This window comes from Choloepus didactylus, chromosome 27, assembly GCF_015220235.1.
Source record: "Choloepus didactylus isolate mChoDid1 chromosome 27, mChoDid1.pri, whole genome shotgun sequence".
Lineage (NCBI taxonomy): Eukaryota > Metazoa > Chordata > Mammalia > Pilosa > Megalonychidae > Choloepus > Choloepus didactylus.
Window position 1 is genome coordinate 5,654,417 of NC_051333.1, and position 11,207 is coordinate 5,665,623.

Consider the following 11,207-nt stretch of genomic DNA (forward strand, 5'->3'; position numbering starts at 1 on the left):
GATTCTGATTAGGGAGGGCGGAGTTGCTCACCTCTGCGCATGCGTGACCTAAGCCGGAAGTGAGGTCAAGACAAGGTTTAAGACTCGCGGCTATTCGCCCTGCAAGTCCTTCCGGCTTCCTCAGGCGGGACCGGGTGTTAGGAATGTGACCGCTCTTGACGACAAAAGTGACCAAAACGGGAAAGGTGCAGATAAGGAGTCACCCAGTTTTGGGCATAATATGTTTTGCAGATATTTGCAAGACTCGTTAACAATTATCCACCCACAGAGAGACTGTGTGACCGAGATGGTGCAGCCGTCCCAGGTCTAAGGGCGAACTTCATAATCCACAGGTATCAGATCAAAGCGACCTGCCGTCCACATTCCGTGGGGTGTGTGACAGCAGGAGACAGAGCGTCACATTCGACTCTGTAAATGAATAAACAGGGAGTGTTTTCATAAAGATGGCTCAACTGTAGAGAGCAATCAAGACCTACCGTGATTGAGCAGGGCCAAACGTCCATGGCAATAATTCAATTAGAGGTTCCACCCTAATCAACAAACTAAACAATTTGCCCCTTCAAGATTACATTAAAGAATCTGGCTTTTCTGAGGGACATAATATATCCAAACTGGCACAACAATCAATACAAAAATAAAGGTAGTTCCAAGAGGTGAAATATAAAGGACAACAGCTGTCTATTTTTCAAACAACAGGGATGTTGGAAATAAGTCTGCCCATTTTTAAAGGAAAGAAAAACAACAAGCAGTGGGTGAATGAAATTGTAATTTAAAAGTGTCCTCCTGGGCGTCATTAAAAAGGGGGGATGGGCAGTGTTTAAGTGTAAAGATGGCTTAGAGGTTCAGTGGGGATGTTTCAGTTTAAACAAGCTAACACATTTGAGATGGTGCACTAAAAAAGGGCCAGACTACCCCAAGTAGTGGGGTGCATTCGTTGTTCAATATTCAAAACTTTATAAAAGATATAATAATTCTTAAGTAGCCTCTAAACCAGAAAAATAAACAACCCTGTTAAAAATTAATTCATTATTAATTTTTAAAAGTGTGGCAAAGACAGAAAGCCATCTTTTTATATAATGCAGTTTTATAACTGTTTTGTCTTTGTTATGAGTCTATTTTTTCTGAGTCAGGGCTGAATATTTTAAGCTGTAGGGCCTATATTTGTATATTAATGTAATATTTTTAATTTACAAGTAAAGCATCCATTTCTTCTGAGTTACTAGTGTTAAGTACAAAAAAGGGCATACATTTTGGAGATGTTCTTTAACATAAACAGGTATCCTGCTCACATAAGCTAGTATTAAATCTACTAGATGTTTAAAATGATTTAAAAATTATGTTTGCTTCTAACCAAATTAAGCATGCCTGATTTTTTTGTACTTAGCTGATAACTCAGAAGACATACTAGTTTTACTTTTAAATTAACAAAGTTAAATTAATACACAAATATGGGCCTTATAGCTTAAAATCTTCAGCCCTGACTCAGAGAAAACAGACTGAGAATACAGAAAGAAAAAACACAGCAATATAAAAGTCACTGGTTTATATAAAATAGCTAGCTCTCAGTCTTTACTGCGGTCGCAGTTGATTCGTCTGGGGGAGGGTGGCGGCCGGTTGCTAAATCCTAGGCTCCCAAGATTGCTCCGAGGGTACCGGCGGCGGGGGCTCTTTCCCGGAGGCGAGGGCGAGGCGGGGGACTTGGCCAGGTCCCCGGCGGGAGGCGTGCAAGTATGGAGGGCGGCGAGAAAGGAACAGGCGGGACACGTTTCTTTTAGGATGATGAAAAGCAAGAGAGAGAGAGCTTTATTGGGGGAGAGTACAAGCTTATATGAGGCGGTTTAGAGGGCGGGGTAGCTGTAAGGGTTAAAGGCTTGGATTGGTTCTGAGAGGGCGCGGAGGTTGATTGAAAAGGGGCGAGAGTTGCTCCCGTAACGGTGTCCGGCAACAATGTATGCGCACCGGTGGTGATGGGAGTTGCGCTGGCAACGGGGAGTGTCCGGGCAAGATAAGGGGGTGGGGAAAAGGCGGTTCCCTCCGGCAAGCCTCTCCTAACATTTGGTATATTTTGGGTGAGGAAATGGGGCCTGCCTCCGGCCTCACTTTCCCAGGCCCGGGGGGCTGTGGAGGGCGCACTCACCCGTACCCACTACCCTCCCCAGGGGTGGCCGATCCCCTGGCCCAGGCCCGCCAAGTCGAAGCACGTAATCAGTGTCCCGCATTTCCCCCTTCTTTTCTAATTAAAGGAAGAAGCTTACCGGAGAGGTCCGCTAAGGGATGAGGGAAGGGGAAGGTCGGGGAGGGGAAAAGGGGTTGATGGTGGCTCAGCGAGGCTGGAGCTCGGCGTTGGTGTGGCGCCCGGGTGCTCGACAGGGGCCTTGCTGCTTGCGAGATGGACGAGGGTGGGGGGTTTAAAGTTGGAGGTTCAGAGAAGCTGGAGCTCGAGGTTGGTGCGATGTTCAGGCGATCGAGAAGGGCCTCGCGGTCGGCGGGTTGACCGGTGGCGGTGAGGTCGCGGAGGGTTGGTTGTCATCTCGGAGTAGGGAGCGTCAGAGGTGGCGAGTCGCTGGTACTGGACTTGCACGAACGAGGAAAAAATAGCATCCGTTTGTTTCCTTACAAGCTGGACAATTCTGCGGATAGTGTAGGGCCCTAGGGTGAGAGCTAGAATAATCATTAGTAGGGGGCCGATGAGAGGGAGGAGGTATGGGAGGAGGGGGGTAAAGATGTGGGACCAATAGCTGGTGGCTTCACGGTCTTTTTTGCGTTGTTCCAGTCCCTCTCGGACCTTTTTTAGGCTGTCCTCGGCGAGACCTGTGGAATTGGCATATACACAGCACTCTTCTCCTAGGGCGGCGCAGAGGCCTCCTTCTTTGAGGAGGAGAAGGTCGAGGCCTCGGCGGTTTTGGAGTACGACCTCAGAGAGGGAATTGACAGAATTTTTAAGATGAGAAATAGCGTCTTGTAGGTGACGAATGTCCTCGTCAACAGCCGCCCGGAGGTGAGTTAGGGCGGAGCCTTGACTGGCTAATGCAGCGATTCTGGTGCCAGCGCCTGCAAGACCTAGGAGGGAGGCAATCGTGAGGACGGTGATGGGCTCTCGCTTTTGCAGAGGAGCAGGGGCTGCAGTTCTTTCCAGGCGGAGGAAGAAGTCTTCCTCGCTGTGGTATAGGACCCTAGGGATAAGGACAATTAGGAGGCAAGTTTCATTAGTTGTATTGAGGGTTTGCACGTTAAGGCAGGGGGTAAGTCCTGTAGAGGAGCAGAGCCATTGAGAGGAGTTATGAGGAATAAGAAACTTGGCAGAGCTGCTGGGAGATGAGTAGTTGGCACAGGCTGTGAGGTTGGGAGAGTTACTTGAGCGAGGGCGGATGCACTTTCCTGTAAAGGAGACTGAATGAAAGGTTAGGGGGATGGCTGAGGTATTCCAATTACATTCCGAGGGGCTGTCCTCTGTGTTTTCTGAAAAGGAGAGGTTGGAGGCAACTGGCTCATACAGGGGGGAGGAAGTGGAGAGGCAAAGCCAACAAGAGGAGGTAAGATTAGGGTTGGAGGAATTCACTGAGGTGAAGGCCGCTTGGATAAGGTTGAAGAGGGGAGAGGAGTAACGAGAGGGGGGCAGAAACGGTTGGGGTGGTGGTGTTGGCGATGCGTTGTTTGCAGCTGAGGTGCGGCTGGTTGGAGCTGAGGTGCGGCTGGAGAGCTGTGGAAAAAGGGGGTTAATGACTTTATTGGGACCAATGCCAGAGGGTGTTTTTAATGCAGTATTTTGGCCTATAGAGGCATATAATTTCTCTGATTTCTTGTTTCTCCGGGGTTTCACTCGGACTGGGGTCCAGGCTCAGGTGTACTGTTGTCATCTGGTGCGTTATGCTGCGGAGACGGCGGCGTTCTCGTCTTGTTAGCCGTTTGGCTGCTGGTGGCGGGTCGGATTGCTTTTCCCGGGATCCAGATTGGTTGTGCTGCATTATTTTGCAGGCGAGGAGAAGGGGAGCTGGAGAGGCGTCTGGGCGAGCGGGTGGTTTCACTGGACCGCTGCGTGGAGAGGACTTTTAATTCCAGGGGCCCCACGTTGGGCGCCAGTTGCGGTCGCAGTTGATTCGTTTGGGGGAGGGTGGCGGCCGGTTGCTAAATCCTAGGCTCCCAGGATTGCTCCGAGGGTACCGGCGGCGGGGGCTCTTTCCCGGAGGCGAGGGCGAGGCGGGGGACTTGGCCAGGTCCCCGGCGGGAGGCGTGCAAGTATGGAGGGCGGCGAGAAAGGAACAGGCGGGACACGTTTCTTTTAGGATGATGAAAAGCAAGAGAGAGAGAGCTTTATTGGGGGAGAGTACAAGCTTATATGAGGCGGTTTAGAGGGCGGGGTAGCTGTAAGGGTTAAAGGCTTGGATTGGTTCTGAGAGGGCGCGGAGGTTGATTGAAAAGGGGCGAGAGTTGCTCCCGTAACGGTGTCCGGCAACAATGTATGCGCACCGGTGGTGATGGGAGTTGCGCTGGCAACGGGGAGTGTCCGGGCAAGATAAGGGGGTGGGGAAAAGGCGGTTCCCTCCGGCAAGCCTCTCCTAACATTTGGTATATTTTGGGTGAGGAAATGGGGCCTGCCTCCGGCCTCACTTTCCCAGGCCCGGGGGGCTGTGGAGGGCGCACTCACCCGTACCCACTACCCTCCCCAGGGGTGGCCGATCCCCTGGCCCAGGCCCGCCAAGTCGAAGCACGTAATCAGTGTCCCGCATTTCCCCCTTCTTTTCTAATTAGAGGAAGAAGCTTACCGGAGAGATCCGCCAAGGGATGAGGGAAAGGGGAGGTGGGGGAAGGGATAGGGGTAGATGGTAGTCGAAGCACGTAATCAGTGTCCCGCACTTTACCTTATTTATTTATTTATTTATTTACTTCTATCACTGTGGTTAATGTTTCTGATAAAGGGGTTATATTAGAATCATTATATCTTTTAGAACTCTTTGAATATTGATCAATGCATGAGCCCCACCACTTGGTAGACTCTGGGAACCTTCCTTTTCACATGCACCATCTTAAGTATATAGTCTTGTTTAAACTAAAACAACCCCGTTCTTGCCACTAAAAGATAGTTCGAAACTATCTTTACTCTTCAGTATGAACCCAACTTTTTTAAGGAAACACATGATGAACCTATTTTAAATTGGGATTTTATTTGTCCAATGCTCACTTTTTTTCCCTTTAAAAAAATGGGCAGTCTTATTTCCAACATCCCTATTGCATGCATATAGACAGTTATTGTCCTTTATATTATTTGTCTTGGAAATAGCTGTATTTTTCTATTGATTGTCATTAAAGTAGCAAACAAATGCTTATTATTTTTAACTCATCCTTTTGAAGTTGCTGAAATTGTAAAGCCATTATTTTCTTTGTCTTTTAAGTTTTATCCTGTTCTAGAGTTCTTTCAATAGGTGACATTGCCCCTTCATGTCTTTCAGTAAAAGATGGAAGACCTAGATGAGCACCAAAGATCTGAGAAAATCATTTCTTATAATCCCAGATGAATTCATCCTTTTTTTCTTCATAAGATTGGATTCTTGACCAATCAGGTTTTTCTTTTTGTTTTGTTTTGTTTTATTTTAGGAAAAACCTCTGTATGGCATTTAATAAGTCCTTAGCGATTTTGGTGGGCTTTCAGGAAATGTCCCTACTTGTAACATTTGTAGGATCCCTTATAGCATCTTTTGGCTTTTACCATTTAGCTGATTCAATCCACTCTTTGTTCTCTCACCCAGACTGAAACCATTAATAAATAGATAAAGATCAGGCAATCATGGAGAATGAGCTCCAATTAGAATTTTAAATACCACATTTAAATGTTTGGATCCATTTTCAGATTGGGAAATTCCTTATCATTTGCCCTGAGCTATGCTGTGGATCATGGGTAAAATTACTGAGGTTCTATTCTGGCAGTCTCAGAAGGTCTGTTGCTGTGTTTTGTTTGAACCTTCTTGGAAGGCGTTTCTAACCATATAGTCCAGTGCCTTTTACTGCAGGGCCCTCTAGCTCATGCATTCCCACCCTTCTCCCAACCACCCTTCATTGCCTCCTGCCATATTGCTCTCCTGCTTTCCTGGGTCCATTTCTGCCTCAAACTCCATCTCCCCTTCTTTCCCTCAGTCTTTGCCTTGAACCATTCACTATACCCAGGACCTGCCGACCCCACCTATTATCTGCTTTCCCTCTTGTGTTCTTTAATATCTCACATACCTGAAGGACCTTGTGCCTTTTACGTACCCTGCCCTATACATTCCTTCTTCAGTTAACTCCACATGATCATTATCCCTTTCGTTCCACTTGGACCTCCAGAATCCAATATTCCCCTACCATTAAATTCCTTGCACATATTTTCTCTTTGTTCCCATAAACTGTGCACTTTAACCTGTCTGCATCTTTAACCACACTAGGCCTTTTAACCCCGGGTCCTCTTTCTCTCCCTGAATTATCTATGCCCCCCACACCATCAATCTCTAATCTCTCATCTTATTCCTATGGACCCTATTCCTGTGCCCTCATTTTTATGCCACCCTATCCCACATGCTCACACTGTCACTCCCTCAACACTTGATCTTTTCTGCTATGTGCCTAGACAGAAAATGTTCTTGCACAGTGCTTGTAAGTGTGACAGTGAACTTAAGGCCCTTTTGGGTTGTTACAAAGTTGGAAGGAGTATAAAGGGTTTAAAAGGACCTTTTATGGCATCTATAAATCTGCAGATACCACTATGCTGTCAAAAATGGACACATGGTCAACATATATATGCACACACTTACGGTGTGAGTATGACTGTATGAATGTGGTTAGGACTGTATGAATTTGTGTCAGTGTATGCTACAGTGAGTGTGTATGAATGTCAGTGTATTTTGGTGAGTGTATGGAAGTGTGAGAAATGGCTAGTGTATATGAGTGTGTACATCTGTAGGTATGTTACTGTATGTGGATATATGGTTGGCCATGGACACACAGGTTTGTTTGCATCTGTGTGTAAATGGTTTATTGTGTGTATAGTGTGTGTGTCTTTGGGTGTTTGCACATGAACTAGGGCTTGTCCAGCATTATGGATCTAATCCCTGACTAGGGTATTGGGGGCATTAGATGGAAGACCTGAATCAAATAGTGGGTTTTTTTTTCTGTAGAAAAAAACAAAGGACTATTTGAACTCATATTTTAATGTTCTTAAAGTTACAGAGAAAGTGATTGTTCTTTACTGACAGTTAAGCAAATGTGTGTGTGTATATAGAGGACTGCAGTCACTGTTAAGTCTCCTTGGATTGAGTAAGGAGCATTGTCTTATCTGATAGTTAAGAACAGTTATAGAATCTGCCTGTTAAACCATCTGATCTTGATGCTCTTGCTCTTGAGTGATTCATAAGCTTCTGACATTTAAGGATATTGTTCTGTTAAGACTTCTGATCACTACTGGGGAAGCCAATAATGGGAATGGCTGTTTTCCAACAAAATTGTGTAAATGAGTCAAAATTAATTGGCATTGAGCTCTTCAGATGGGTTCCATGGTTCCAAATGTGAATTACTGGCACCATGTTATTCCTTGTACTTGTATCACTTTAAAAATCCGTCTCATTTCTTTTGCCTGATTCCGTTTCTCTGATCATAAGTTAAATGATGGTGAAGCTCAGTGGAATGAAAATTTGGAAAGAGCTCTACTTTGTGTGGAAGGACTTTCAGGGAAGCAGAGCATCCAGTGAGATGCACCTACCTCACTGCCAGTCCCTCACATCCAGACCTCAGCATTACTTGCTCCCTCCACTAAGACCCTGTCTGCTGCCAGGGTTCACAGAACAGAAAGAGCCTCTGCCAAAGCCTCCAATGTCTCTATGGAGGTGCTAAGTAGGAGCTTGTAATTATATTCTGGTAATTAGCAACTGGGAGAAAGTTTTTTGGAAGTATATTCTCAGCTCCCCAAGCCTTCATTCTCATTTCTGCTTCAGGTGAAATGATAATTGCAGTTCTGTGGGGAGGTGAGGTCACAGAGTCACAAGCCCTTATCTCGGGGTCAAGCTGCTCCCTCTGACACTTGCTGGCCATCATGACTGTCACACTGAGCCCACTGTCCTGACAGCAGAAAGGAGTAGGGTGAGTATTTTTTTTTGTTTCAGTCCAAGAGTTTGTAGAGAAAGGAGGCATATGAGGATTCTGTGTAAGGTATCACACTGGAAAAAAGGGAATCTTCTGGGGTTGAAACTCATCCAGGGCTAAAGTCACACAGGATGGAGTAATCATTCCTGATTCCTGGGCTGAGCTGGTGTAGCGACACAGGGGGTCCAAACCTTGTCACCGTCCCTGATGGCTCCTAGTGAGTTTCAGTGTCATCCTCAGTTATAGTGATTTCTGGTGTGTAATCTGAGTGATAAGAAAACCAGATTTTCTAGATGCTTAAAGGCAGTAGTTCTGAAATGTATCTACTGGTCTGCCAACCTCACAGCAATCAGAGACAAAATTCAGGATCACTGGAGGTGTGCATGTAACACCATGCTTAAAATAAAATATCAGATCAATCTGCAAGCATCATTTAATCCTGTGTAGAAACAGCGTATGTGAATGGCAACAGCTGGGTTGGAAATGTTTTCTCTGAGTGTATGAACTGCTTTTTGAAGACTGTAATTGTGTCTCTACTGAAAATGTAAGTGGTCTGTTGATTATGTTGAGAGAGTTTTCCCTCTTGAATTAGGGAAGCAGCATTTAAGGAAAAGGTAACTATATAAGTATGGGCTTTAGAAAGCTGCCATCATGCTCAAATCTATCTTATGGTATTTCTAATATATTAAAATATTCTTATGTTATTCCAAAAATATACCATTTCAGTTTTTAAAATGCACAAGATTGCATGCCAGGGAGATTTCATTTACCATATGTGTTTTATATTTTTAATAATGTTCTCATCTCATTGCCAGTAGTTTTACTTCACTCATGTATTAATTAATTGATGAGTATATGAACTGCAGAGTAATGATTTGGTTTCCAGCCTACACTATTTATTTTTTACATATTAGTGTTTCACATCCTGTAGTTTACAGTGCCATAGGAGATTGTTGAATAATTCCCGAGGTAGGCACTGTCACATGTGTGTTCCTGGCATAAAAACAAATGAGTTTTCTGTTGCCATCCTAATATTGAGCCAGTCTTGCTTTCCTTAAATCCAGCTTGGTTATGGGGAAGGTTCCTGTAGTATTTTACTGCAACTGGTGTATCAACATTATATGATCCTTTAAAAGTTTATTCATATTTAATATTGCCCCTGGATTACATTTTTACACATTACTGGAAAATTGCTACCACCAAAATGGGTCAATGATATCACCAGTTTAAAATCAAATTACACGGTGTTAAAACAAAACTGAATCTATATCTGGAAACTGCAAACACACAGCTAACTAGTTTTGTGAGTAGAGCATGCTGGTTAACTGCCAAGCCAGGTTCAAGTCTCCACTCTGCCCCTAACCAGCATGTGAATGTAGACAAACCTCCCTGTGCCTAAGTGCTCCTTGTGTTTATAAGAAAAACAGTAGTAGTGGCCACCTCATAGATTTGTGAAGCATAGAGAAGTTACCACATACAGAGTCTTCATAGCGGTGATTCATTCATTAAAAACACACTTTAAATGCTGCACATTCATCTATCAGCAAACTCAATAAAACACACACTTTAAATATTTCTTAGTGAATACTAATGGTAAATGGAAAAGACTGGGTTTCAGTTGACATGTGGCCCACATCTCCTATTCCCATGCAGAATCTTCTGGCTCTGAAGAGAAAACGTCAGTGCCTGGGAACTGGCAGAATGTCCTCCAGAGATTTGGCAACAGGCTTGGTCATCTTATCCCAGACTGTAGTTGGGGTGCTGGGGAATTTCTCTCTTCTTTACCATCATATCTTCCTTTATGTCACCGGGTTCAGGTTAAGGTCCATAGATTTGATTCTCAATAACCTGAATGTAGCCAACTCCTTGTCCATCCTCACTATTGGAGTCCCCAGGACAATGGCAGCATTTGGGTTGAAAGATTTCCTCAATGATATTGGATGCAAACTCCTTTTGTACTTTCGCAGTATTGGCAGGGGTGTGTGCATTAGCAGCACCTGCCTCTTGAGTATCTTCCAGGCCATCACCATCAGCCCCAATAACTCCAGGTGGGCAGAGATTAAAATGAAAGCTCCCAATTACATCGGCTTCACCATATCTCTGTGCTGGCTCCTCTACATGCTGGTAAATATCATTTATCCTGTGTTTGTGACTGGCAATTGGAGAAATGATACCATCATAAAGAGAAAAGATTTAGGCTACTGTTCTGCTAAATATCACGACAGAAGTGCAGATTCACTCTATGCTGCATTGTTATCATTCCCTGATGCTCTGTGTTTGGGGCTCATGCTCTGGGCCAGCGGCTCCATGGTTTCCATCCTGTACAGGCACAAGCAGCGGGTCCAACACATCCACAGGACCAGCCTCTCCCCCAGGTCCTCCCCTGAGTCCAGAGCTACACAAACCATCCTTTTACTAGTGAGCACCTTTGTATCCTTTTACACTCTCTCCTCCATCCTTCAGGTTTGTATTGCTCTTTTTGATAATCCCGGTTTGTTGCTGCTGCAGATAGATGCAGTATTTTCTCTGTGTTTCCCAACTGTCAGCCCCTTCGTTCTCATGGGCCGTGATTCCAGTTTATCTGGGGTCAGCTTTTCCTGCAGAAGGAATAAAAATTCCCCTAACTCCATCAGACATATGTAAATGGTATTTCTTTGCACAGCATTGCTTTGCTTCTTCTTTTGGCCATCACAGAATTGTAAGCACAATTATGAAGCTATATTACAAGAGAGTGGTAGTGAATACACAATATATATTTTCTGTATGTATGATGCATGCATATGTCTTTGTATTTATGTGTCAATTTGTGTATGAATATATATATGTATATACACCTACATTCATACACATATTGTGTTTGTTTTCTATCAAGGAGTAATATTTAAAAATTGTATACTAGGCATTGTAATTACAATGAAAAAATGCATTAATGTTAAAGTCTATTTTATCTGATTTATATCTATGTATCTATTTATTATATATTTATATAATCATTAGTTGATTAATTGTTTAAACTTATCCTAAATATCTTTTCATTTTTCTTCTTTAATCTTTATGTTTTTTCCATCTCTCTTGAAAAAATATCCAATTGAATGCAGTCA

The 11,207-nt window shown here is 44.2% G+C and overlaps 1 protein-coding gene across 1 annotated transcript; it reads left to right on the forward strand.

Moving 5' to 3' along the window:
- Positions 1-204: 204 nt before the first annotated feature.
- LOC119521310 (vomeronasal type-1 receptor 4-like) lies at positions 205-10,834 on the forward strand. The gene is made up of 3 exons (XM_037819433.1): positions 205-332; positions 7,959-8,103; positions 9,760-10,834. Exon 3 carries the CDS (start codon positions 9,808-9,810, stop codon positions 10,747-10,749), a length of 942 nt encoding a protein of 313 aa, XP_037675361.1. The 5' UTR covers positions 205-332; positions 7,959-8,103; positions 9,760-9,807; the 3' UTR covers positions 10,750-10,834.
- Positions 10,835-11,207: the final 373 nt, after the last annotated feature.

Bases quoted from the DNA above. Each gene is read 5' to 3' on its own strand.
- LOC119521310 (XM_037819433.1), top strand. From the start codon at position 9,808: ATGTCCTCCAGAGATTTGGCAACAGGCTTGGTCATCTTATCCCAGACT.